The following is a 26,692-nucleotide window of genomic DNA, read 5'->3' on the forward strand; positions in this document are numbered from 1 at the left end:
GTTTTTTTTTGTGAGTTTGTTTTCATGTACGTATTTGTGTGTGTGGGAGAGTGGGTGCATGACATTTAAAAACTCAGCGTTGCTCTGTTGATTGGGGGTTTTGAGGTGTTTGTGTGTGGGGAAATAGATTTTTACAGCTGTTTGTTTCCTCTCCACTGCATATCCTGGCCCTCCCCAAGATCCAGGCGCCACTGTGCTAATCTCCTAACCCCCTCCCATCCCCACCCCCTCTCTGAGTGGGAATACTCCCTTCCTGCTCTCTAAGCATCTCTCCTCTCCCGTCTGCTCTCTTTCCGCTCGCTCTGCTCTCTCTCCCTTTCTCTCTGCTCTCTCTCTCCCTTCCTGCTCTCTAAGCATCTCTCCTCTCCCGTCTGCTCTCTTTCCGCTCGCTCTGCTCTCTCTCCCTCGATTCCTTCTCGCTCTCTCTCGCTCTCTGTGTGTGTTTGCCTTGTCTGTCTCGGAGGACTCATGTGTGAGTTAATGGTGTACAGCAGGATGTGCCCTGTCGTGGGAGGGAGAAATGGGGCGGAGAAGGGAGGATGGGGCAGCCGGTGGGGAGTGGAGGTTAGCAGCTCTCAATAACTCACTCGGTGTGTGTGTTTGTGTGTCAGTCACGTGCCCTGGGTTCCATTAGCTTGTTTTGTGCTCAAAGCCGCCTCCTCTGCTGACCCATTAACATACAATGGTCGCCCTGTGGCAGCACACACATCCAGCACTTAGCATCTCTATTAGGCGTCTTCCTCATTCACACCATCGTCATTCACACCATCGTCACCACTCTCCAGTCCTCCTCTTCCCCTTTACCAGAGTTTTCCCCTCCCCCATCCTCCCGTTACTGGGGCTCTGACTGGGGAGTTTTGTGGTTGACATTTAAGATGTCGGAGTAGATTTGTCCAATGCGAATGACCTAGATGTTAGGCACACAGTTAAGTCTCATAGCATCGCTTCGGTGCGCTTTGGTCCCTGGCTGCAAGAACGTACCCCCATTATCTGTTAGTCTGGCTGAGGCAAATTCGCCTGGAGGATGTCTGACCATGATGGTGTTTTCTGATGCGTGGTCGTGGTAGCCGTCTCGCAGTACTCTCGCTGGTTATAGGGTGGCATGCAGGGCTACGTRTTCCTAAATGTCTGAGACCAACTCCTGCAGCCCTTAGCCGTGTCTGCCCTGTATGCTGTAATATGGTTATTGGTGGGTAGTGCACACTGCACCGGGCTACCTACGTACTCTTAAAAAGCTAGTCAGCAGCTCAAGGTCGCTGAGCTGGTTCCATGACCTTTGGTGCTGCTTGCTATATAGAACGCTCAAGAAAGGGTGTGTGACACATCTAAATATCACTATTGGCCATCCCACCTCTAGGGCCTTTTACACCCCTAGGCCACAGCCTTCCATTTTGTTTTAAGGGTGAAGAATTTGCATCATTGAAGAACCCTCATTGTAAAGAAATCTCCTGGATTGAAATTGAACTGACAGTAACCCTAATTGGCACAGGGCTTTTGAAAGGCAGGGGCTCCCAGGGGTTTCTAACCCCAGCCTGGAATGAAACCGGGTCTGCTAGTTTCAAAAACGAGTCACCTTGAAAATAAGAAATGCTAAATACGAGCCAGCCAATTGTTCTCCAACAGCAGAGACTCGGGCCTGTACACTAGACTAAATTATTTTTGACGGCATCACTTCGGTCCGGGACGATACCAGTATCGTGATACTCGTTAGTATCGTGGCATGGAAACAAAACACGAATCGGATTTAACTTATTTAGGAAAACGTCCCTAATGTTTATTTTCCTAGCTATATCACACTTTTACATATGGTAGGTTTTTAAAGGACCATAGAGTTTGGTCTGCTTTGCGTTTTCTTTTTGCCATATAAAAAATATTGCCATACTGGTATTGTCACATTACTAGCATCATCGTCCGCCCTGTGGCTCTTTCAAGGAATACTGAATATTAAAAATAACCATATTTGTAGCGTCTCGATTAGAGGTCGACCGATTATGATTTTTCAACACCTATACCAATTATTGGAGGACCAAAAAAAGCCGATACCGATTAATCGGCTGATTTATAGTATAAAAAAATTTATATATATTTTTTAATAATATTATAATAATGACAATTACTGAATGAACACTTTTATTTTAACTTAATATAATATGTAAATAAAATCAATTTAGTCTCAAATAAATAATGAAACATGTTCAATTTGGTTTAAATAATGCAAAAACAGTGTTGGAGAAGAAAGTAAAAGTGCCATGTAAAAAAGCTAACGTTTAAGTTCCTTGCTCAGAACATGAGAACAGATGAAAGCTGGTGGTTCCTTTTAACATGAGTCTTCAATATTCCCAGGTGAGAAGTTTTAGGTTGTAGTTATTATCGGACTATTTCTCTCTCTCTACCATTTGTATTTCATATACCTTTGACTATTGGATGTTCTTATAGGCATTTTAGTATTGCCAGCCTAATCTCGGGAGTTGATAGGCTTGAAGTCATAAACAGCGCTGTGCTTCAAGCATTGCGAAAAGCTGCTGGCAAACGGAGGAAAGTGTGGTTTGAATGAATGCTTACGAGCMKGCTGCTGCCTACCACTGCTCAGTCAGACTGCTCTATCAAAGCATAGACTCAATTATAATAAACACACAGAAATACGAGCCTTAGGTCATTAATATGGTCAAATCCGGGAACTATCATTTCGAAAACAAAACGTTTATTCTTTCAGTGAAATACGGAACCGTTCTGTATTTTATCGAACGAGTGGAAACCCTAAGTCTAAATATTGCTGTTACATTGCACAACCTTCAATGTTGTGTCATAATTATGTAATATTCTGGCAAATTAATTGCTGTCTTTGTTAGGATGAAATGGTCTTCACACAGTTTGTAACGAGCCAGGYGGCCCAAACTGCTGCATATACCCGGACTCTGCTTACACTGAACGCAAGAGAAGTGACACAATTTCAGGCACCGCATTGATTATATGCAACGCAGGACAAGCTAGTTAAACTAGTAATATCATCAACCATGTGTAGTTAACTAGTGATTATGTTAAGATTGATTGTTTTTTATAAGAWAAGTTTAATGCTAGCTAGCAACTTGCTAGCTAGCTCCTTGCTGGCTGCACTCGCATAACAGGTGGTCAGCCTGCACAAGTCTCCTTGTGGATTGCAATCGTAAAAAAAAGCTGATTACCGATTGTTATGAAAACTTGAAATCGGCTCGAATTAATCGGCCATTCCGATTAATCGGTCGACCTCTAGTCTCGATGGCTACGTCAGGCCCTTTGCCAACCCTGATAGTGTTGGGTATGAAAGACCACAGCCACTCAACAGCAGTGGCAGGCCTCTGCTMCTTTAAGGAGTATTTAGCTTCTAGAGCGAGCACTTTGGCTGTCAGATTAACCGGCACGTCACTCTTCCCCCTCCGAGAGATGAAACCCAATACCGTCCGTATCGTATTCGTCACTGCTGCTGTCACATTAGTGATGCAGTAAGTGCGCGCAGCGGGCCTATTGTCATTCATGGGATTGATTATCGGGGAAGCTGGGCAAGAGGAGACATTTATCCATTTAAAGCAGCAGCCCAAGCCCTCCTCTCTCGCCTCGCTCTCTTTCTATTGCCGGCCTGTCTTCTGCACACCTCTGTTTGGGGATGGGCGTAAACACTTTCTCTGTGACCTTGGTGATGTTTGGCATGCACCATGCAACCAATCTGTCTGCTCGCCTGTTTACAGGAAATTTGCATTCGACTGCCGCAGTTGATGTGGTTTCTCAAGTTTTGTCTTTGAGTGAACTGCGGGCCTCCGGGATAAAGCAAGTGCTCTACAAACAGAACCTCACATCTTTCATTCTTTTGAATTTTCTTTCTTTCGCTCTACTGTCTTTAGTGGAAATACTTGCACACACTTGAACTAGCTCAGACAAGGGCGTTGTTTTCGAAGACTCCTTTTGGAGAGCGCTGTGGCATATTGCAGTACATTTGCTGATGTCCATAAATGATGCCCCCCCCCCCCCCCACTCCCAGCTGGAAGCCCCAAACAGCTGCCAACTGGTTTCCTATCAGCCCAGCTCAGCTGTGGCTGTGGCGGGGAGAGGGCCAGCGCAGTCTCTATAGGAATAGAGGTTAGACAAGAATTACCAAGTCCCTCTTTAGGATTTGAGGCTAGAGTCCTAGCTCCTCACTCTCTTTAGGTATATAATTCTCAATTGAACCAGCAGTCTGAATAAATTACATGTGTTGTCTCTAGGTTTAAGTCAAACATTTGCTCTTTCTCTATTGAGCTATAGATTTAGTAAAGTTATTGTTGTCACCATGCTGAACTTAAGAATAGTATAAAGCTAGTAATGGCCATATGGAGATAAAGGTAAGGACTCGGGTAGGCAGTGGAAATTTGACTTGTGGCAGATATCTTTTGTTCAAATCTAAACAAAAACGGTTTAAACCTTGAGTTGTCTGATGAACCGCCTCAGACCGGTTGGTTGGTTTTTGTTTCTCCTGCTGCCGAAAATATTTACTAGTTTATTATTCCTTCCCCTTCTCCTGGCAGTATTCTACGTCATCTGAGATGACAGCTTCTGACAGGACACCCGCTTCGGGGGCAAACCTCCAGCCAGCCAACCGTGACAAGAAGCCCACTGAGCAGAAACCAAAAAAGAAGAAAGCAAAGGTGATGGTGGAGGAAAGAGTAGAGGGGAAAAAGAAACCAAAAAAGAAGAAAGGAGGATGTATAGAGGAATGTGGCGAGGAGGGGAAACGAAAGGTCGGGGACAGTCCCTGGGCGGAGGTTAACTGTCTGACAGGTGCCCTGGAGGAATCGCTTGTGGTGAAGACAAAGAAGAAACCGAAGGAGCCTAAAGAGCCCAAGACTCCAAAAACACCCAAGACTCCCAAAGAGCCCAAGGAGAAGGCCAAGAGCACTACCCCCAAGGCCAAGAAGCCCAGGTAGGTTACATTTGCTTTACATAAACTAAGTGTACTAAATGTCACTTTAGTTTAGGCCTAACTATTTATATCAGCGCTACATTAGCTAGGCTACGTCTTGGTTATTTATACCAGCACTACATAAGCTAGGCTAGATCTAGGCTATTTATACCAGCACTACATTAGCTAGGCTAGATCTAGGCTATTTATACCAGCACTACATTAGCTAGGCTAGATCTAGGCTATTTATACCAGCACTACATTAGCTAGGCTAGATCTAGGCAAGGCCCATACCTCGAAATCAGCTTCTCTATTACTACTGCTATTGAATGCTTTGAATGAAAGCTTTGGTGTTTCTCAGGGATCAGTATTACTAATGGTGTGCATGTGTTTTGGCTAGGGTCTTAAAGCTGATTTGTGTTCAGGTCAGTTTTTATGCTTTTAGGACTTTGTTGGATAAACCTTACTCTGAAGTCGACTTGGAATTGATAGCGCATACTCATCCCCACCATCAGCAACTGCATTTCCAAGATCAGAGATTTGATCTACGTTTCATTGGCCTGTTTCCCAGGCCATATGGGAGGGTCACCTCAAGCTATCAACATCACCTTATCAATGTTGCCAATTTAGTGACTTTGTCGCTATATTTACAGAATTCARACCTTTCCAGCGACTTTTTTTGGTAAGAGTCTAGCAGCAAATACACAGCCTCATTTCAGGCTGCCTTTGGAGTTTTTTGACAGTGGGTTTTTGATGGTTTTTATAGCATTTAGCGACTTCTCACTCAATTCTGGTGCAAACTAGAGTAGGAGAAGCTGCCTGTGCAACAGTCACTGAATACACAGGCAGAAAAGCACACATGGGGGGTGCGTTGGGAAATGGGACGAAAAACGTTATGTTGGGGACCGCAGCTATGGCACAACAAGGCAAATTGGTGCTGTGACGTCGTTGCGGCACTGGCAAACGTCATCTAGCAACAAATCAAGGAGCCAATAGCAAAAATTGTTGCCATCACTGCAGCTGAGCACTCTTTATCCCACCCCTCACTCATGTGACCCGTCAGTGAGAAACGCAGGTTAAGACCCAGAGTTCACTAACTCCTAGGTGGATGAGGAGTGAGGTCCGGAGGGGCACTGGTTGGTCATTTGTTATAAAAAAAATGCTGTGGTTTTGTGATCTGTGGGAAATGTCTAATGTGGTCATACATTTGGCAGGAGGTTAACTTCTTATGGCTGCAATCCTGGTAACGGGATGATATGACAACAGCCAGTGAAAGTGCAGGGCGACAAATTCAAAACAACAGAAATAATTAGAAACAACAGAAACAACATAATTAATATTCCTCAGACATACATGTGTCTTATACCATTTTAAAGGTAATCTTGTTTTTAATCACACCAAAGTGTCCGATTTTCAAATATGCTTTTCAGCAAAAGCACCACAAACGATTGTTAGGTCACCACCAAGCCACAGAATAAGCACAGCCATTTTTCCAGCCAAAGATAGCAGTCACAAAAAGCACAAATAGAGATAAAATTAATCACTAACCTTTGATCTTCATCAGATGACACTCATAGGACTTCATGTTACACAATACATGTATGTTTTGTTTGATAAAGTTCATATTTATATAAAAAAATCTTGAGTTTACATTGGCTTGTTACGTTCACTAGTTACAAAAACATCCAGTGATAGTTCATAGCCACATCTATTCAACAGAAATACTCCTCATAAATGTAGATGATAAAACAAGTTATACACATGGAATTATAGATATACCTCTCCTTAATGCAACCGCTGTGTCAGATTTCCAAAAAACTTTACAGAAAAAGCAAACCATGCAATAATCTGAGACGGCGCTCAGAACTATAGTCAAATTAGCCGCCATGTTGGAGTCAACAGAAACCAGAAATTACATGATAAATATTCCCTTTGATCTTCATCAGAATGCACTCCCAGGAATCCCAGGTCCACAATAAATGCTTGATTTTGTTGGATAATGTCCGTTATTTATGTCCAATTAGCTACTTTGGTTAGCGCGTTTGGTAAACAATTCCAAAGTCACAAAGCACGTTCACTAAAACGTGACAATGTCCAAAAGTTCCGTAACAGTCAGTAGAAACATGTCAAACAATGTATTGAATCAATCTTTAGAATGTTTTTAACATAAATCTTGAATAACGTTCCAACGGGAGAATTACATTGACTTCAGATGAGTGATGGAACGGAGCGCCCTCTTATGTGAACGCGCATGGTCAAAGAATGGTCACCTCATGGCAGTGGTGACTAATTCTCCTCTCATCCGGCCCCCCTTCACAGTAGAGTCATCAAAGTTCTACAGACTGTTGACATCTAGTGGAAGCCGTAGGAAGTGAAAACTCATCCATATCTCGCTGGGATTTCAATGGGAGCTTGGTTAAAAATCCACCAGCCTCAGAATTTCTACTTCCTGTTTGGATTTTTTCTCAGGTTTTTGCCTGCCATATGAGTTCTGTTATACTCACAGACATCATTCAAACAGTTTTAGGAACTTCAGAGTGTTTTCTATCCAATACACCTTTTGTCCAAGCTACTCAATACTGCCCCTGCAGCCATAAGAAGTTAAGTGCAGCTCAGTTTCCACCTCATTTTGTGGACAGTGGGGAAATATCCTATCTGCCTATGGCAACCTTTTTCAATAGCAAGGCAATGCTCACTGAGTCGGCACATAATCAAGGATTTTGGGTCAGTCAGTGGTCATGTATTCTGCTACTGTGTACTCTCTGTTTAGGGACAAATAGCATTCCCATCTTGCTCTGTTTTCTGGTTGATTTCTTTCCAGTGTGTCAAATAGGTATCCTTTTTGCTTTTTCATAATTTGGTTGGGTCCAATTGTTGCTGTCCTTGGGCTCTGTGAACAGAGCCACAGAACCAGCGGTTTGAGGGGACTTTTCTCTAGGTTAATTTCTGTAGTTGAGGGTTTTGTGGTGGAATGTGTGGGCATCACTTCCTATTTAGGTGGTTGTAGAATGTAACAGCTCTTTTCTGGATTTTGATAACTAGTATAGTCCTAATTCTGCTCTGAATGCATTGTTTGGGGTTTTGTGTTGTACATTTTAAATATATTTTTGCAGAATTCTGCATGCAGATTTTCAATTGAGTGTTTGTCACATTTTGTGAATTCTTGKTTGGAGTGGACCTCAGACCTCACAACAATAGAGGGCAATGGGTTCTATAACTGATTTGAAGTATATATATTTTTGGCCAGATCCTAATTGGGATGTCGAGTTTTATGTTCCTTTTGATGGCATGAAGGCCCTTGCCTTGTCTCATATCGTTCACAGCCTTGTGTAAGTTAACTGTGGTGGTGTTTAGGCCGAGGTAGATATAATTATTTGTGTGCTCTAGGGCAACGGTGTCTAGATTAGAATTTGTACTTTTTGTTCTGGCAACTGGGYCTTTTTTGGAGCTGCATTATTTTAGTCTTACTGAGATTCTGTAATTGGCTGGATATATAGGTGCTTCTGTAGGCACCAGATCATCTGTAAACAAACATTTGATTTCCCAGTCCAGTATGGGGAGGCCGGTTGCTGCTGACTGTTCCAGTGCCCATGACAATTTATTGATCTACCGTATGTTCAGAAAGTATTCATACCCCTTGACTTATTCCACATGTTACAACCTGAATTCAAAATTGATTAAATACATGTTTTATTCAAAGATCTACACACAATACCCCATAATGAGTGAAGTGAAAACGTTTTTAGACATTTTTGCAAATCAATTGAAAATTGCATCAGGGATGCAAACTATTCACCTTTTGGCAAAATTATCCGTTTTGAATCCGATATAGGTGACCTATGGGATTTGTGTCGATCCAATGAGAAAAGTTTGGGAGTGGGGGCGGGGTGGCTTTGGCTCACTACTGGCTGAAAGCGAACGAGTGATGCGTGTTTGGAGCCGTACTGGCTGTATCCAAGGCTCAGCCAATCGTTCACATAAAAGAATGCAGCACGCCACTGAAGATAGAAGAGACAACCAATTTGCTAGTTACAGCATCAGCGCATGGTCTGGAAAGACAGCAGTAGGGTGCAAAGGCAGTTTGCTAGTTACAGCAGTGCGTCCCTGAACGATAACGAAGAGGTAGGTGATAGAGTCGACCGATTAATTTTCACATTTTCATAACAATCGGTAATGGTCATTTTTGGACACCGATCATGGCCGATTACATTGCACTCCACTAGGCTGACTACCTGTTATGCGAATGCAGCAAGGAGCCAAGGTAAGGTGCTAGCTAGCATTAAACGTATCCTCTAAAAAACAATCAATCTTAACATAATCACTAGTTAACTACACATGGTTGATGATATTACAAGTTTATCTAGCTTGTCCTGCGTTGCATATAATCGATGCGGTGCCTGTTAATTTATCATTTAATCATAGCCTACTTCGCCAAACGGTTATTTAACAAGCGCATTCGCGAAAAAGCACTGTYGTTGCACCAATGTGTACCTTAGTTAATATTGCCTGCTAACATGATTTTTTTTAAACTAGGGAAATTGTGTCACTTCTCTTGCGTTCTGTGCAACAGAGTCAGGCTATATGCAGCAGTTTGGGGCGCCTGGCTCGTTGCGAACTGTGTGAAGACCAACTTCGCCAAACGGGGGATGACTTAACAAAAGCGCATTTGCGAAAAAAGCACAATCGTTGCACGAATGTACCTAACCATAAACATCAATGCCTTTATCTTCTCTAGGATAGGGGGCAGCATTTTCACGTTTGGATGAAACGCATACCCAAATTTAACTGCTACTCATCCCCAGAAAAGAAGATATGCATATTATTAGTAGATTTGGATAGAAAACACTCTGAAGTTTCTAAAACTGTTTGAATCATGTCTGTGAGTATAACAGAACTTATTAGCAGGCGAAACCCCGAGGACAAACCATTCAGATTTTTTTTTTTTTGAGGTCACTCTCTTTTCAATGGATTTTCATTGGGAATCCAGATTTCTAAGGGACCTTCTTGCAGTTCCTACTGCTTCCACTGGATGTCAACAGTCTTTAGAAATTGGTTGAGGTTTTTTCCTTTGTGTAATGAAGAAGTACGGCCATCCAGAACGAGGGTAACTTGTTGTGTCCTGTTTGTTAGAGGCGCGTGACCAGAAAGCTAGCTACAGTTTGTTTTCCTCCTGTATTGAACACAGATCATCCCGTTTTCAATTTTATCGATTATTTACGTWAAAAAATACCTAAAGTTAGTAGGTGAGAAGCCTGACCATGGAGACAGTGGTGAGAAGTCGGGATGGGTATTAAGATTTTAACAGTATTACTACTCTTACCGATACTGCGTATCGATCCGGTACTTTAACGGTATTCTTATCGGTTATTTTTGTTATTTTTTACAGGAAATTAAATAAAACACATTAAGAACAGAATTAACATTGCTTTATTTTCTGAAATGTTAAATAAATAAAAATATTTACAGCAAAAGAAACCGTAATGTTTTGAACAAACCACTATTATAGACTCTAATRTTGTGATGMTGGAACTCTAAATCAAATTAAATTACCTATTTTCCTGCAAAATAAAATAGTGGTATAGAGCAAAACGGGTGGGGCATGCAGGTAGGTTGCAATAGGACTATCAGTTCTTAGCAGTTCTTCTGGAGAAAGATCAACATATTTGCCTTCTCTGGCAGAAGTCGGGACCTCTCCTGGCTTATTGTGTTGCCTGCAGTCAAATGCCCTCTTGCTAGGTGTGGTGGAGGCTTGAGCACAGAGGTAGCTTGTTGCAATTATTGTGAGGGGCAGARTAGATCTCTTCTCCCACCACCACACCACAGGATCTTCAGCAATGGGGATGGGAGCTTGACCTCGAGGTCAACAGGGTTGCTGAGGGTGAGGGACGAGGTGTTCTGTTGGATGGTCAACCTCAACTCCCTGTCCTCCTCTGAGAACAGCTCCTCCAAGGCACTCCTTGTTTTGTACAATGGAGGGACTGTCTCCTCCATTTCCTCTCCTTCTCCTACAGACTCCTCCTGTTGCTGGTGCTCTGTGTCTGTCTGCTCCGGCTCCTCTGACAGCCCTGGTGTTGCTCCGGTCACATTGGCCTCAACAGTTGCCTTCCTCAGCCTGTCCCAGGTGGCGTAACTCACCAGCCTCCCTTTAAATCTGCGGTCCATTGCTGTGGCCTCATGCAGGAAGGCTTGAATGTCCTCATCCTGATAGTGCTCGGAGAGGTTCTCCCACACCTTCTCTTTGATGGTTGCCACAAACGTATCTTCATGTTCACAGTGAAGTGCTCTTCCAGTTTGTGGAGGATGGGTATGATCTGTCCACAGGTGGCATTATTTTCACATGACACACACAGTGTGGATGTATGGAGGATTCTCATGAGCTGGACAAACTCCTCAGCCTTATGGAAGTCCTCGTCCTTCAGGCGTCCAGGTTGTCCTTGGTCATTGCTTTCGCAGTCGTGGGTCCAAGGCTGCTGCTTGGATCGCTGGATACTGCTCCATGAACCTCTATCATTAGATGGAACTCGCTCTATCTGGTCTTGACATCAAGGATGAGTGAGTGTTGCGGAAGGCCTGAAACAACAAAAAACAACATACACTTGAATATTGAATTCAATTGTTACATGTGGGAATTTCAAAATAATACTTTAATAGATTGAACTGGCTTCTTACCAAGGAGCTGCTGCTTTTCCTTCAAGACTGTTTTGGATCGAGGATCTCTTGAACCACACGACCACTGCTCTGATTGGGRCTGGACATCGAGGATCTCTTAAACCACACGACCACTGCTCTGATTCGGGCTGGACATTTATCAATGGAAGTCCTTTTGTAGATTTTCTGTGCTGCCAGATTCAACGTGTGTGCTAAGCATCCTATTTTTTAGGATGTGTGTCCTCTTGATTGCAACATCCATATTGCCAGCATTATCAACAGTCACAGCTACAATCTTGCTCGGCTCTATCACAAACTCTTCCAGAATAACTGAGATCTCCTCTGCCACTACTTCGCCAGTTGTGATTTGTACACTACCCTGGTGTGGAGGACCTTCTGTTTTACACTGCCTTGGTGTGGAGGACCTTCTGTTTTACACTGCCCTGGTGTGGAGGACCTTCTGTTTTACACTNACTGCCCTGGTGTGGAGGACCTTCTGTTTTACACTGCCCTGGCTTGTGTARTGCACTGTAACAGTGAGATAGTGGTCCTGACAGAGGCTGGTCCACCTGTCTGATGTGACGGCCAGCTCTGGCACGTGTGTGTGAGATATATAGCGTGTGTGTTTTATATGGTTTCTCAACTGGCCTACCTGGTTAAATAAAGGTGAAATAAAATAAAAATGTGTATGTTGCTATAGTAGCTGGATCAAATTCTCTGTTAGCAACATTAGCCTACTTACCTGATCAAATAATTTAGTTTATTGTTGAAAATTAGCTGGCTAAAAAGTCAGACAGCTAGCTAGCAAACGTTACATCAGATTATATTAACTGGTATACGACTCCTTGCCGTTGAAGTTATAACGCGTTAGTTGCTTACTGGACCCTGGAAATCTGTGTGAAATGTTAACTTCTTTGGGGTAGGGGGCAGTATTTTCACGTCCGGATGAAAAGCRTGCCCAGAGTAAACGACCTGCTACAAAGCCATAAAAGCTAGAATATGCATATTATTAGTATATTTGRGTAGAAAACACTCTGAAGTTTCTAAAACTGTTTGAATGATGTCTGAGTATAACAGAACTCATATGGCAGGCAAAAACCTGAGAAAAAAATCCAACCAGGAAGTGGGAAATCTGAGGTTTGTAGTTTTTTAACTCTTTGCTTATCCAAGATAGTGGAAATGGGGTCATTAGGCACTTCCGAAGGCTTCCACTAGATGTCAACAGTCTTTAGAACCTTGTTTGAGGCTTCTACTGTGAAGTGGGGGTGAATGAGAGGGGAATGAGTCAGAGGTCTGCCAGAGCCACGAGCTGGCAATGCGCGTCCACGTTATAGTTAGCTTGCGTTCCATTGCATTTCTGAAGACAAAGGATTTCTCCGGTTGGAACATTATTGTAGATTTATGTTAAAAACATCCTAAAGATTGATTCTATACATCGCTTGACATGTTTCTATGGACTGTAACGGAACTTTGACTTTTTGTCTGCACCTAGTGATCGCGCGTAATGAATTTTGATTACTGGGCTAAACGCGCGAACAAAAAGGAGGTATTTGGACATAAATGATGGACTTCATCGAACAAAACAAACATTTATTGTGGAACTGGGATTCCTTGGGAGTGCATTCTGATGAAGATCATCAAAGGTAAGTGAATATTTATAATGCTATTTCTGACTTCTGTTGACTCCAAAACATGGCGGATATCTGTTTGGGTTGTGTTGGTCTCGGAGCGCTGTACTCAGATTATTGCATGGTGTGCTTTTTCCGTAAAGCTTTTTTAAAATCTGACACAGCGGTTACATTAAGGAGAAGTGGTTCTAAAATTCCATGCATAACAGTTGTATCTTTTAGCTATGTTTATTATGAGTATTTCTGTAAATTGTTGTGGCTCTCTGCAAAATCACTGGATGTTTTGGAACTACTGAATGTAAGGCGCCAATGTAAACTCAGATTTTTGTATATAAATATGAACTTTACCGAACAAAACATACATGTATTGTGTAACATGAAGTCGTATGAGTGTCATCTGATGAAGATCATCAAAGGTTAGTGATTCATTTTCTCTTTCTGCTTTTTGTGACTCCTCTCTTTGGCTGGAARAATGGCTGTGTTTTTCTGTGACTTGGCTCTGACCTAACATAATCGTTTTGTGTGCTTTCGTCGTAAAACCTTTTTGAAATTGGACACTGTGGCTGGATTTACAACAAGTGTATCTTTAAAATGGTGTAAAATACTTGTATGTTTGAGGAATTTTAATTATGGGATTTCTGKTTTGAATTTGGTGCCCTGCAGTTTCACTGGTTGTTGACGAGGTGAGACGCTACCGTCCCACATACCCTAGAGAGGTTAACTAGCTAAGAAATTAACTACTATCCGTGAACTGTTTTCCCTCTGTGGTTAATTTTCAGAATGAGAGAATTAGGTGGAAATGAGGCATTGCTTGTTAACAAGTGGATTCAGGGAACAAGTGTTGCTGGAGCTGGCTTATGCTGGAGAGGTGAAGGAAACGCCACACGCTTTCCCTCTTTCAATACGGTGGATAAAAAGGGGTATGCCAGATGTACTCTGCCAGAAAGAGATCAATTATGCCAACAAAGGGTCTCATGCTCTGCTGGCACATTGTAGAACAGATGTCCMCAGGCAGAAAGTCTACAGTGTAATAACACGCAGTGTAGCCCAAAGATATTGCTTTTGTTGTGCTGAACTTGACAGTAACGTGTGAGTGGGGGGGTTATAAAATGTTTTACTCAGTGAATGTTATTTTTGCACACATGTAATGTAGCCTTGTGCACTTGATCAATGTCTACTATAGTGGCCACTTATAGAGTAAAAATAGAATGCCTGTTTCATTCTATTTCTACTTTAAGATGTTTTTTCCCGAAGTGCAAAATGTAGATGTATGTGGTCTCAAATGTTCTATTATAAAGGCTGTCATGGCTAACTGCAATATTAGTGTATTGTTTTTTCTCAAGACTTGAGTGTCATTTGCAGTAAAGTCTAGGCAACAAATAACAGTGGATTGCTTTCTTTACATGTTTAGCTGTGAGTTAGGTTCACATAACCACTTTTTATTTTAGCACACAGACTGATCATGTAGATCATATTCTTTGTTTAATTTGTTCACACCTGCATTTCCCCCTAGCAGTTTTTTTTGCATGTTTCTATGCAACAAAAGCGTCACCTTTGGTCCCTCACCAGTTTGCATCCCTGTGACATACAGAAATATGTAATTTACATAAGTATTTACTATCCGTAGTCAATACTTTGTTTCAGCACCTTTGGCAGCGGTTACAGTTGACTATTTCTGGGTGAGTCTGGAAGAGCTTTCCACAYCTGGATTGTGCAACATTTGGCCATTATTCTTTAAAAAAWTATTCAAGCTGTGTCAAATTTTTGGTTGATCATTGCAAGACAACCATTTTCAGGTATTGCCATAGATTTTCAAGTAGATTTAAGTTAAAACTGTAACTCGGCCACTCGGGAACATTCCATCTTCTTGGTAAGCAACTCCAGTGTAGATTTGGCCTTGTATTTTAGGTTATTGTCCTGCTGAAMGGGGAATTGATCTCCCAGTGTCTGGTGGAAAGCAAACTGAACCTGGTTTTCCTCTAGGATTTTTCATGTGCTTAGCACCATTCTRTTTATTTTTTTTATCCTGCAAAACTGTAGTTCTTAGCATCCCACATATCCCAGAGAAGTTAACGTCCCACTTGGCCAAAAGCCAGTAAAAATGCAGAGCGCCAAATTTAAATAAATTACTATAAAAATCAAATTTTCATTAAATCACACATGAAAGACACCAAATTAAAGCTACCCTTGTTGTGAATCCAGCCAACATGTTTGATTTCAAAAAGGATTTACGGCGAAAGCACACCAAACGATTATGTTAGGTCAGTACAAAGCCACAGAAAAACAGCAATTTTTCCAGCCAAAGAGAGGAGTAACAAAAAGCAGAAATGGAGATGGAAATTAATCACTAACCTTTGATCTTCATCAGATGACACTCATGTTACACAATACATGTATGTTTTGTTCGGTGAAGTTCATATTTTTATCCAAAAATCTGAGTTTAGGCGGGAYGCTACTGTATCACTTGGCCAAAAGCCAGAGAAAATGCAGAGCGCCATATTCAAATAAATTAMTATGAAAATCAAATTTTCATTAAATCACACATGAAARATACCAAATTAAAGCTACACTGGWTGTGAATCCAGCCAACATGTCAGAATTCAAATAGGCTTTTCGGYGAAAGCAAACGATGCTATTATCTGAGGATAGCACCATAGTAAACAGAGAGAAGCATATTTCAACCCTGCAGGCGCGACACAAAACGCAGAAATTAAAATATAATTCATGCCTTACCTTTGACGAGCTTCTGTTGGCACTCCAATATGTCCCATAAACATCACAAATGGTCCTTTTGTTCRATTAATTCCGTCGATATATATCCAAAATGTCAATTTATTTGGCGTGTTTGATCCAGAAAAACACTGGTTCCAAATTGTGAAACGTGACTACAAAATATCTCAAAAGTTACCTGTAAACTTTGCCAAAACATTTCAAACTACTTTTGTAATACAACTTTAGGTATTTTTTTACGTAAATAATCGATAAAATTGAAGATGGGATGATCTGTGTTCAATACAGGATTAAAACAAACTGTAGCTAGCCTTCTGGTCATGCGCCTCTAACAAACAGGACACAAGTGACCCTGATTCAAAATGGCCGTACTTCATTACACAAAGGAAAAACCCTCAACCAATTTCTAAAGACTATTGACATCCAGTGGAAGCTGTAGGAACTGCAAGAAGGTCAGTTAGAAATCTGTATTCCCAATGAAAATCAATTGAAAAGAGTGACCTCAATTTTTTTCTTTATCTGAATGGTTTGTCCTCGGGGTTTCGCCTGCTAAATAAGCTCTGTTATACTCACAGACATGATTCAAACAGTTTTAGAAACTTCAGAGTGTTTTCTATCCAAATCTACTAATAATATGCATATCTTATCTTCTGGGGATGAGTAGCTGGCAGTTGAATTTGGGTATGCTTTTCATCCAAATGTGAAAATGCGGCCCCCTATCCTAGATAAGTTAACGATTACAAGTATACCCATAACATGATGCAGCCACAACTATGCTTGACAATATGGAGACTGGTACTCGGTGTTGTGTTGGATTTGCCCTGATCATAGCACTTGTATTTAGAACAAAAAGTKAATTGCTTTGCCACATTTTTTTGCAGTATTACTTTAGTGCCTTGTTGCAAACAGGATGYATGTTTTGGAATATWTTTTATTCTGCACAGGCTTCCTCTTCACTGGGTCAATTAGGTTAGTATTGTGGAGTAACTACACTGTTGTGTTGATCCATGCTTATTTTTCTCCTATCACAGCCATTAAACTCTAACTGTTTTTTAAAGTCACCATTGACCTCATGGTGTAATCCCTGAGCGGTTTCCTTCCTCTCTGGCAACTGAGTTAGGAAGGAYGTCTTTATCTTTGTAGTAACTGGATGTATTGATACACCATCCAAMGTGTAATTAATAACTTCACCATGCTCAAAGGGATATTCAATGCCTTTATTTTTACCCATCTACCAATAGGGGCCCTACTTTGCGAGGTATTGGAAAACCTCGCTGGTCTTTGTGGTTGAATCTGTTTGAMGTTCACTGCTCGACTGAGGGACCTTAAAGATAATTTGTTGGGTAGAGAGATGAGGTAATCATTAACTATATATTATTGCACACAGTGAGTTCATGCAACTTATTGTGTGACTTGTTAAGCACATTTTTACTCCTGAACTTACTTAGGCTTGCCATAACAAAGGAGTTGAATACTTATTGACTCCAGACATTTCAGCTTTACATTTTTGTAGTAATTTGTAAAAGTGTCTAAAAATGTTCCACTTTACATTATGGGGTATTGTGTGTAGGCCAGTGACGACAACTTCTCAGTTGAATCCATTTTAAATTCAGAATGTAACACAAAATGTGGAAAGTGAAGGGTTGTGAATACATGTTGAAGAGGGTGGGGCTCAAGCTGCATCCCTGTCTCATTCCACAGCCTAGAGAACACATCTTTATTGYCAATTTTAACAGCACACTTGTTTTTGTACATACATTATGTCATGTTTTTCTATCAATTTGTAAAGCAGACCAAGTTGAGTCAAARGGTTTTTTGAAACCAACAAAGCATGAGACAACTGTTTTTGTTTGCAGGGTGTATACGTTGTCTGACGTACGGTATTTTGATAAGGAGCCAATTTGTTCACTGAGGAAATGCTGGGGTCTGCAGTTAATACTGCAGATAATTTYCCCAARGTTGCTGTTGATGCAGATTCCACTGTAATTATTGGTCAAATTTGTCTCTGCTTTTGTGGTTTGGGCTGACCAGACCTTGGTTCCAAATATTGGGGTTAGATACCAGAGCTGGTGATAATGTTAGCCCATTTGAATTTGTGGTCTGTATACACAATGMATGTACAAAAAATTAGGATCACCTGCTTGTTCCATAAGACTGACCAGGTGAACYTATGATTCCTTATTGATGTCACCTGTTAAATCCACTTCAATCAGTGTAGATGAAGGGGAGGAGACCGGTTAAGGGGCAGCAGGTAGCCTAGTGGTTAGAGCATTGAACCAGTAACCGAAAGGTTGCTAGATTGAATCCCCGAGCTGACAAGGTAAAAATCTGTCATTCTGCCCCTGAAACAAGGCAGTCCCAGCATCCCAGCTTTTGCATGCAGCAAAATTGTTTCCTGCATGTATATAACAAATATTAGACCGAAAKRCTCTTGATCAAGGAGGGGATTCTCTGCTGTTACCAGGCAAAGTTGATTTTGGAAGAAGTTARCYAYYTAGCTARRTRGYTAACTAGCTACTAAATTGGCTAACCAAATGTACAACTGCAGAGCATTTAGCACATTTTAGAATGTTAACCTAATAGTTATAAAATATCTAACTGGTAACATTTAGTGGTGAATTCCACACTGTAACTAGATCATGGGCATGCTGCACTACAGTGAGTGAYACAAGGCTCTGGTATCTCGTTGCTGTGTGCTTGTAAAGAAATACCACAAAACTACCATTTAAGTTTCAGAATTAGAAATAGTGATTAGTGAATTGTGATTAGTGAAATCTTTATCTCCTAGCATATTGCTCAAGTTGTCTGCAGTTATTTACTTAAAGTAACTACAAATATTCAAATGCGTAAAAAAAATTGTTTCAATGGTTTTGAGGGTACTAAAAAAAAACATTTCCATTTGTAGTATAAAGTATACCGCCCAAGCCTAATATGTAGCACACRGGACACAATGTACCTTCCCTGTTTCACTCCTGGTAGTTTGGTGGATTTGACTCCCAGCTCTCTAACCTAAAGTGCAACAAGTGGGTCCGTCTCCCAGGCCAAAGGCAGATTACTTCAGACCTTGTATATTCCAGCATGAAATGGTAAAAGCTTAATTTTCCAGTGTCCCGTGTTATTTGTGTAGTTTAGTTTCGGACYATTAGGTTTGAGCAGAGCATGTTGAGCATCTGGTCAATGCCTCTTACTCTCTCTGCCGACCTGGGTGGAAATGCAAAGCAGGGGGACAGAGCGTGTGAACGAGCCAGTGAGCGATGAGTCCTTTTCATTGTGTAGGAAGTAACATGAGCTTCCTGAGGAATGTGTYAGCAGAGCCTCCCCACCTCCATTTCTTTCTCTGCTCTCTCTCCATCCCACTGCCCATATCCCTCATCTCCTAACGTCCTCCACAGCGCTGTCACTCCTTCTGCCACTTTCATCCAGGGGAAGAGGGAGGGGCCAGTGACAGCATAGGGGTCAGCAGATGGGGGAGGTGTGTGAGGGGGAAGGGGGAAAAGTATGCATGTGAGGGGGATGGAAGTGTGTGTGTGTGTGTGGGGGGAGTGGGTAATCTTGTGGAGTAAAATGGCCGCTAATGGTAATCAAGGCAAGGCTTCTTCATTTAGCCTCCAGGCCTGACTGGCATCGGAATGAAGCACAGCAAAAAAGGCCGTCGTCACTGGCAGCTAAATGAGCTCCAATCAACTGGGGCGAAGTCCCTTCTCTGCAACCTTCCTCCATTCTGTGATGGCTAGGMCAGTCGTTTTAATTTAGCATGATGGCAGCACATTCACTCAACCTCCACCCTGTACTGGACKGGTGGACTAAATACACCCTTCTCTGTCTAATTGCTCCAGGCAGAAGTGTTCAACTCTGAAGTTGGGTTATCAGATTGCCCCTAACCCAGGTCTCAACCATGAGGTGGGGAAAATTGAACTAATCCTAGACATGCCTGCCCACACCTACCCAGTCAAACTTGGTCTTGACCCTGTTCTCTCTCCTCAGAGGGAAAAATAACCTCAGTGTTAGCCTCCTGCTCTATAAAGCCTATACGTATTAGTATCTTAGCACCTAGGTGTTAACTCTATTAGTCCTGGATGTATTAGTATCTTAGCAGGTGTTTACTCTATTAGTCTGGATGTATAGTATCTTAGCACCTAGGTGTTTTACTCTAGCTGGATGTATTAGTATCTTAGCACCTAGGTGTTTACTCTATTAGTCCTGGATGTATTAGTATCTTAGCACCTAGGTGTTTACTCTTAGTCCTGGATGTATTAGTATCTTAGCACCTAGGGTGTTTACTCTTAGTCCTGGATGTATTAGTATCTTAGCACCTAGGTGTTTACTCTTAGTCCTGGATGTTATAGTATCTTAGCACCTAGGTGTTTACTCTTAGTCCTGGATGTATTAGTATCTTAGCACCTAGGTGTTTACTCTTAGTCCTGGATGTATTAGTATCTTAGCACCTAGGTGTTTACTCTATTAGTCCGGATGTATTAGTATCTTAGCACCTAGGTGTTTACTTCTAGTATCTTAGCACCTAGGTGTTTACTCTATTAGTATCTTAGCACCTAGGTGTTTACTCTATTAGTCCTGGATGTATTAGTATCTTAGCACCTAGGTGTTTACTCTTAGTATCTTAGCACCTAGGTGTTTACTCTATTAGTATCTTAGCACTAGGTTTACTCTATTAGTATCTTAGCACCTAGGTGTTTACTCTATTAGTCCTGGATGTATAGTATCTTAGCACCTAGGTGTTACTCTTAGTATCTTAGCACCTAGGTGTTTACTCTATTAGTATCTTAGCACCTAGGTGTTTACTCTATTAGTATCTTAGCACCTAGGTGTTTACTCTATTAGTATCTTAGCACCTAGTGTTTACTCTATTAGTCCTGGATGTATTAGTATCTTAGCACCTAGGTGTTTACTCTATTAGTGTCTTAGCACCTAGGTGTTTACTCTTAGTCCTGGATGTATTAGTATCTTAGCACCTAGGTGTTTACTCTATTAGTATCTTAGCACCTAGGTGTTTACTCTTAGTCCTGGATGTATTAGTATCTTAGCACCTAGGTGTTTACTCTATTAGTCCTGGATGTATTAGTATCTTAGCAGGTGTTTACTCTATTAGTTTGGATGTATTAGTATCTTAGCACCTAGGTGTTTACTCTTAGTCCTGGATGTATTAGTATCTTAGCACCTAGGTGTTTACTCTATTAGTCCTGGATGTATAGTATCTTAGCAGGTGTTACTCTATTAGTCTTGGATGTATTAGTATCTTAGCACCTAGGTGTTTACTCTTAGTCCTGGATGTATTAGTTTCTTAGCACCTAGGTGTTTACTCTTAGTCCTGGATGTATTAGTATCTTAGCACCTAGGTGTTTACTCTTAGTCCTGGATGTATTGTGATCTTAGCACCTAGGTGTTTACTCTATTAGTCCTGGATGTATTAGTATCTTAGCACCTAGGTGTTTACTCTATTAGTCCTGGATGTATTAGTATCTTAGCACCTAGGTGTTTACCTCTATTGTCCTGGATGTATAGTATTTAGCACCTTAGGTGGTTACTCTATTAGTATCTTAGCACCTAGGTGTTTACTCTATTAGTCCTGGATGTATTAGTATCTTAGCACCTAGGTGTTTACTCTATTAGTCTTGGATGTATTACTACACTGATCTAAAAGAAGTGGCTATGTGAAAGCTTCCGCCATATTGCTTTTACAATCATTTTCCTCACTGGTGTGTGTATATAAAAAGTGTCCTTGGCACTGTGTAGAGTGTCAGTTTGGCTTAAACCGCTGAGGAGCGAATGGACTTGTCCCCTGCTTACCTAGCCAGCTTCACTGACATGGGTGGAGTGTGAGGCTTCAGACCAGAGGGGGATGGACCGTGAGCCAATGGCAGGTAGGTACCCGGCTGGCTTTGGACCTTGTTTGTGTGCTAGGTCATCCTGGGAGAAAGCTGAGCTATTAATAGCTGCCCGTAGTCTCCTGTGTCATCACTCCTCTTGCTGCCACACCCACAGATGGGTGTGACATGGTGTGTCCTAGATTTGTTTGCAGTACACACCGCTGTCAGGAAGGAAGCACACCTGCAGCCACCTCACCTGTGTGTGTGTTTCTCTCCCTGAATGCAAACTAAACCAAACCATGTGTTAACCCTTAAGGGCTCAGACACACCAATAGTGTTTGCTGGTTAAGAGTACTTAGCCCCTGAACAGAATTTGCTAACCGCGTGCGCACCTATTTTGCAAAAAAATATCGCCAGTCAGACGTCTACAGCGGGTCGTCCTTAAAACAACGCGCAGACGAACGCTAGATSCACATTCGTTGGATGCATTGTGAATGCATTTAGAAGTGTGGTACTACAATGTCTTCTGCTCATACTGAAAGGACAGAAGTGCCTTCAGCCCTCAATCAGCACACAGCTCTCACCATACCATCTGTTTATCTTGTTGCTTACTCTCTCTCTGCACCGAGGCACCTCACCTCCCAAGCCAGTGACATGGCTGAGCTAACCGTACCTTGTTAATGTCTCCAGAGTTATTGCAGGCACTGCTGAAGCTCTGTGTATATACCCCTGTGTACATGCATTGCCCTTAGCAAGTATGCAAAAGCTGTGGTGTGTGTGTGTGTGGGCAGGAGGAAGTGTCAGGGGGTCTAGCTGTGTATGACTCATCTCACCAGCGAACGGCAGGTGTCCTGTAACTCTCCCCCCTCGGACCTTCTCCTTCCTTCCCTCCTCCGCTGTCTTCCTGTCAGAATAGAGCATCACACRCCACTGCTGGAGGACCACATGCCTAAATGCCACCCAGTGCACCTCAGACACCGCATTCCAGATGAATTCCAGTGGTCCACTTTAACACATTCCACTTGTTAATGTAGTTGAGCACCATAATGGCCGGTATTTTAGCCCTACATACTAGAGCCACCATCTTCTAAAACCTGATATTTTAGCCCTACATACTAGAGCCACCATCTTCTAAAACCTGATATTTTAGCCCTACTCTAGAGCCACATTTCTAAAACCTGGTATTTTTAGCCCTACATACTAAGAGCCACATCTTCTACAACCTGGCTATTTTAAGCCCTACATATAGAGCCACTCATCTTCTCAACTGGTATTTTTAACCCTACATACTAGAGCCACCATCTTCTAAAACCTGGTATTTTAGCCCTACATACTACAGCCACCATCTTCTAAAACCTGGTATTTCACATTCGGCCATGATTGGGAGTCACATAGGGCGGCGCACAATTGGCCCAGCGTCGTCCGTGGTTGGCGTCATTGTAAATAAGAATTTGTTCTTGCCTAGTTAAATAAAGATGACATTTTAGAAAACAATTCTATAACAGAGTTGGTTAGAGGCGTTATCCCTCTGTGTTGCTGCCTCCGCTACCTTCCTCCTCCCCTGGTTGCATACACACACAGCCTTGAACCCTGCCCACAAGACATTGCTACTGGAGAGCAGTATTGAGGAGTAAGTGGGATAGTAGGGAAGAGAAGAATGAGTGGTTAGGAGAGAAAGGGAGACTTGATAGCGGGCTAGAGAAGGAGCGGAGACAGGAGAAGAGGTTGAGAGGCTGACTAAGTGGAAAAGAGATGAAGGAAAGAGGGGTGAAAGAACAAGGGAAAGGGATATTAGGTTGACAGAGAAAAGCAAGAGAATTAGAGCGAAGGGATGATGAAGCTGATCAATAAGATGGAACAGTAGAATGAAAGGAGAGAGCTAGAGCCTCTGTTAGAGGAAGATGCATTGGAGAGGAGCGCACCGAGAGGAGCAAGTCTGTGGTTGATTAGTAGGGGGGAAGATGGGGAAGCTTATCTAACCAAGATGAAAGGGGGGAACGCAATGGAGTTATATAATTATGTACACTGAACAAAAATWTAAACGCAACATGTGAAGTGTTGGTCCTATGTTTCATGAGCTGAAATAAAAGGGTCTTGACCGGACTGCGGTTCGGCGTCATTAGACTTCAGTGCTCACCTTCGATGGCCACTGGCACGCTGGAGAAGTGTGCTCTTTATGAATGAATCCCAGTTTCATCTGTACCGGGCTGGTAGCAGACAGCATGTATGGTGTCGTGTGGGTGAGTGGTTTGCTGATGTCTACGTTGTGAACAGAATGCCCCATGGTGGCGGTGGGGTTATGGTATAGACAGGCAAGAGCTATGGACAACGAGCACGAACACAATTGCATTTGATTTATGTCAATTTGAAAACACAGAGATACCGTGACGAGATCCTGAGCCCCATTGTTGTGCCATTCATCCGCTGCCATCATGTTTCTGCATGATAATGCACGGCCCCATGTCACAAGGATCTGTTCAAAATTCCTGGAAGCTGAAAATGTCAGCTCGTCCATGGCTTGAATACTCATCAGACCTATCACCCACTGAGCATGTTTGGGATGCTCTGGATCAACGTGTACGACAGCTTTTTCCAGTTCCGGCCAATATCCAGCTACTTCGCACAGCCATTGAGGAGTGGGAAAACATTCCACAGGCCACAATCAACAGCCTGATCAACTCTATGTGAAGGAGATGTGTCGCGCTGCATGAGGCAAATGGTCCCAGAAGATACTGACAGGTTTCTGATCYATCTTTTTTTTTAAAGATCGCTGTGACCAGCAGATGCATATCTGTATTCAGTCATGTCAAATTCATAGATTAGGGCCTAATTCATTCATTAAAATAGTTAATTTAAGAAAATCAGACAAACTCAGTAAAAATCTTTTGAAATTGTTTCATGTTGCATTGTATTTTTGTTCAGTGTAGCAGCAGTAGGAGGAGGAGATAAGTGATAGAGGGAGAGGAGTAGAGTGTCTGGGTAGAGCAGATGGCTCCAGCCTGTGGCGTCCAGCCAGAGGAACAGGTGCGGATCACGTGACCGCGGGTTACCAGGGCGATGTGATTGCTCTTGGCTGCAAATGAAAGGAGAGGGGGGCCCTAGAGTAGAGCCAGCAAGGGAGTGAGCTAAGGAGAGACTGCTCGCCCCCAGGGCTTTGTGTAATCTGTGGCAGGGAGGAGCGGAGCGGGCTCTCTCTCGCTCTCTCTGTGTGTGGAAAGAGACACACAGCTTCCCTCCCTCTTCCCTTCTCTAGCTGTTCATGTTTCAACCGTCCATCATCCAGCCTCAAGGAAATGAATTGACCTCAAACTGTTACTTTAAAACATGGCGTCTCCACGATGGTTACGAGAAATCACACGACTTCCATCTCATTGTTTATCTGAACATCAACTTTGAAACCACAGGTTTAACTTGCTAAATGCTCTTGTGTGTACAGATTGTTGATTGTTCCAACAGTCATCAAAATGGTTTCCGCTGATGTCTAGGGTGGGTCCTCACGCCATGTAAAGTCTATATAGTGGAAGCAGATTATGAGTTTTTCAGGAGTTTAAAGATTGTGGTGTAAAGTTAACTATACTTTAGGCCAGTGTATCCTAACTCCAGTACTTCAGTGCAACATGTATGCTGTTGAGTGTACCCGAGGCCTGGAGTTGGGAAACACTATTTCAAGCATTGTTGACTTCATACTATCAGAGACAGAARTAAAAGCTGACTGTAATACCTGTTTTAAGATGACATGAGATGGTGTTCACTCTCATCAGTCATTCTCTACATATTCTCCACCTCTTTCATATCAACCTCTCATTCATCCTTCTCTTCCTAATCCCTCCGTCCTCTTCTCTGTCGCTCTTTCATCCTTCTCCTAATCCCTCTCTTCCCCTCCTGCCTCTAGAAGCACTAAGAAGGTGGAGTCAGCGGAGGGCAGTGGCAGCAGTGTGAAGGAGACTAAGAGGAAGAGGGACCCCTCGGTCAGCTCCGATGTGGAGAAGTCACCCCCAGGCCCCTCCGATGAGGACGACGACGACAGTGTCCAGGTACGCGCACACACACCACACACACACTGTAATGTTAGTGACACACACACAGTAACATCAGTTTTGAGCTAACCTAACATAGCAGGTGTAAAATAAATGCCTGAAACTAGATCCCCGACATACTGGCCTGAAACGAGATCCCTTACATACTGGCCTGAAACGAGATCCCTTACATACTGGCCTGAAACGAGATCCCGACATACTTGGCCTGAAACGAGAGTCCCCGACATACTGGCCTGAACGAGGTTCCCCGACAATACTGGCCTAAACGAACGGTCCCCGACATACTGGCTGAACGAGGTCCCGAAGTCTGGCCTGAACGAGGTCCCCATACTGGGCCTGAAACGAAGGTCCCCGGCATACTGGCCTGAAACGAGGTCCCCGACATACTGGCCTGCACGAGGGTCCCCGACATACTGGCCTGAAACTAGACCCCTTACATACTGGCCTGAAACTAGACCCCTTACATACTGGCCTGAAACTAGACCCCTTACATACTGGCCTGAAACTAGACCCCTTACATACTGGTCTTAAACTCCTAACACTTTTTTTTTTCTCGTTATCTCCTGCACTGTTCAACCAATCCAGTAAATGTGGAGGAGGAGTTAAGCCTGAGTCTCCTTTTTAACATCCAAACGTGGAAGTCATGTGACAGGCTCTCTTTCCATTTCCTCTGAAAACCAGAACATCCAGTTGTTGGGGGACTCTGCAGAGGCTAGTTGTAAACACACACAGTAACATCGGTGGTACAGTAACATCGGTAACGTCACGGTGGTACAATGATCCAATGTTGACATGAGCCTGGGGGTGGCGTAGTGACAATACAAGCAAGCAGCACTTTTATACAAACACCCGCTATTACTCTTAATCATGGTAGCTAGTGGTGTTTGTTGTAGAACAAGTTTGGGATGAAACTGT

General features: G+C 42.6%; 1 protein-coding gene across 1 annotated transcript in view; it reads left to right on the forward strand.

The window, feature by feature from the left end:
- Positions 1-26,004, forward strand: part of LOC139029292 (chromodomain-helicase-DNA-binding protein 7-like) — a 51,031-nt gene extending 25,027 nt beyond the window's left edge. Inside the window, exons 3-4 of the mRNA XM_070448933.1 lie at positions 4,536-4,930; positions 25,633-26,004. Coding sequence (XP_070305034.1) covers positions 4,536-4,930; positions 25,633-25,846 — 609 coding nt within the window. The 3' untranslated portion in view covers positions 25,847-26,004. The remainder of the gene's footprint in view (positions 1-4,535; positions 4,931-25,632) is intronic.
- Positions 26,005-26,692: the final 688 nt, after the last annotated feature.

Source organism: Salvelinus sp. IW2-2015, linkage group LG19 (assembly GCF_002910315.2).
Source record: "Salvelinus sp. IW2-2015 linkage group LG19, ASM291031v2, whole genome shotgun sequence".
Lineage (NCBI taxonomy): Eukaryota > Metazoa > Chordata > Actinopteri > Salmoniformes > Salmonidae > Salvelinus > Salvelinus sp. IW2-2015.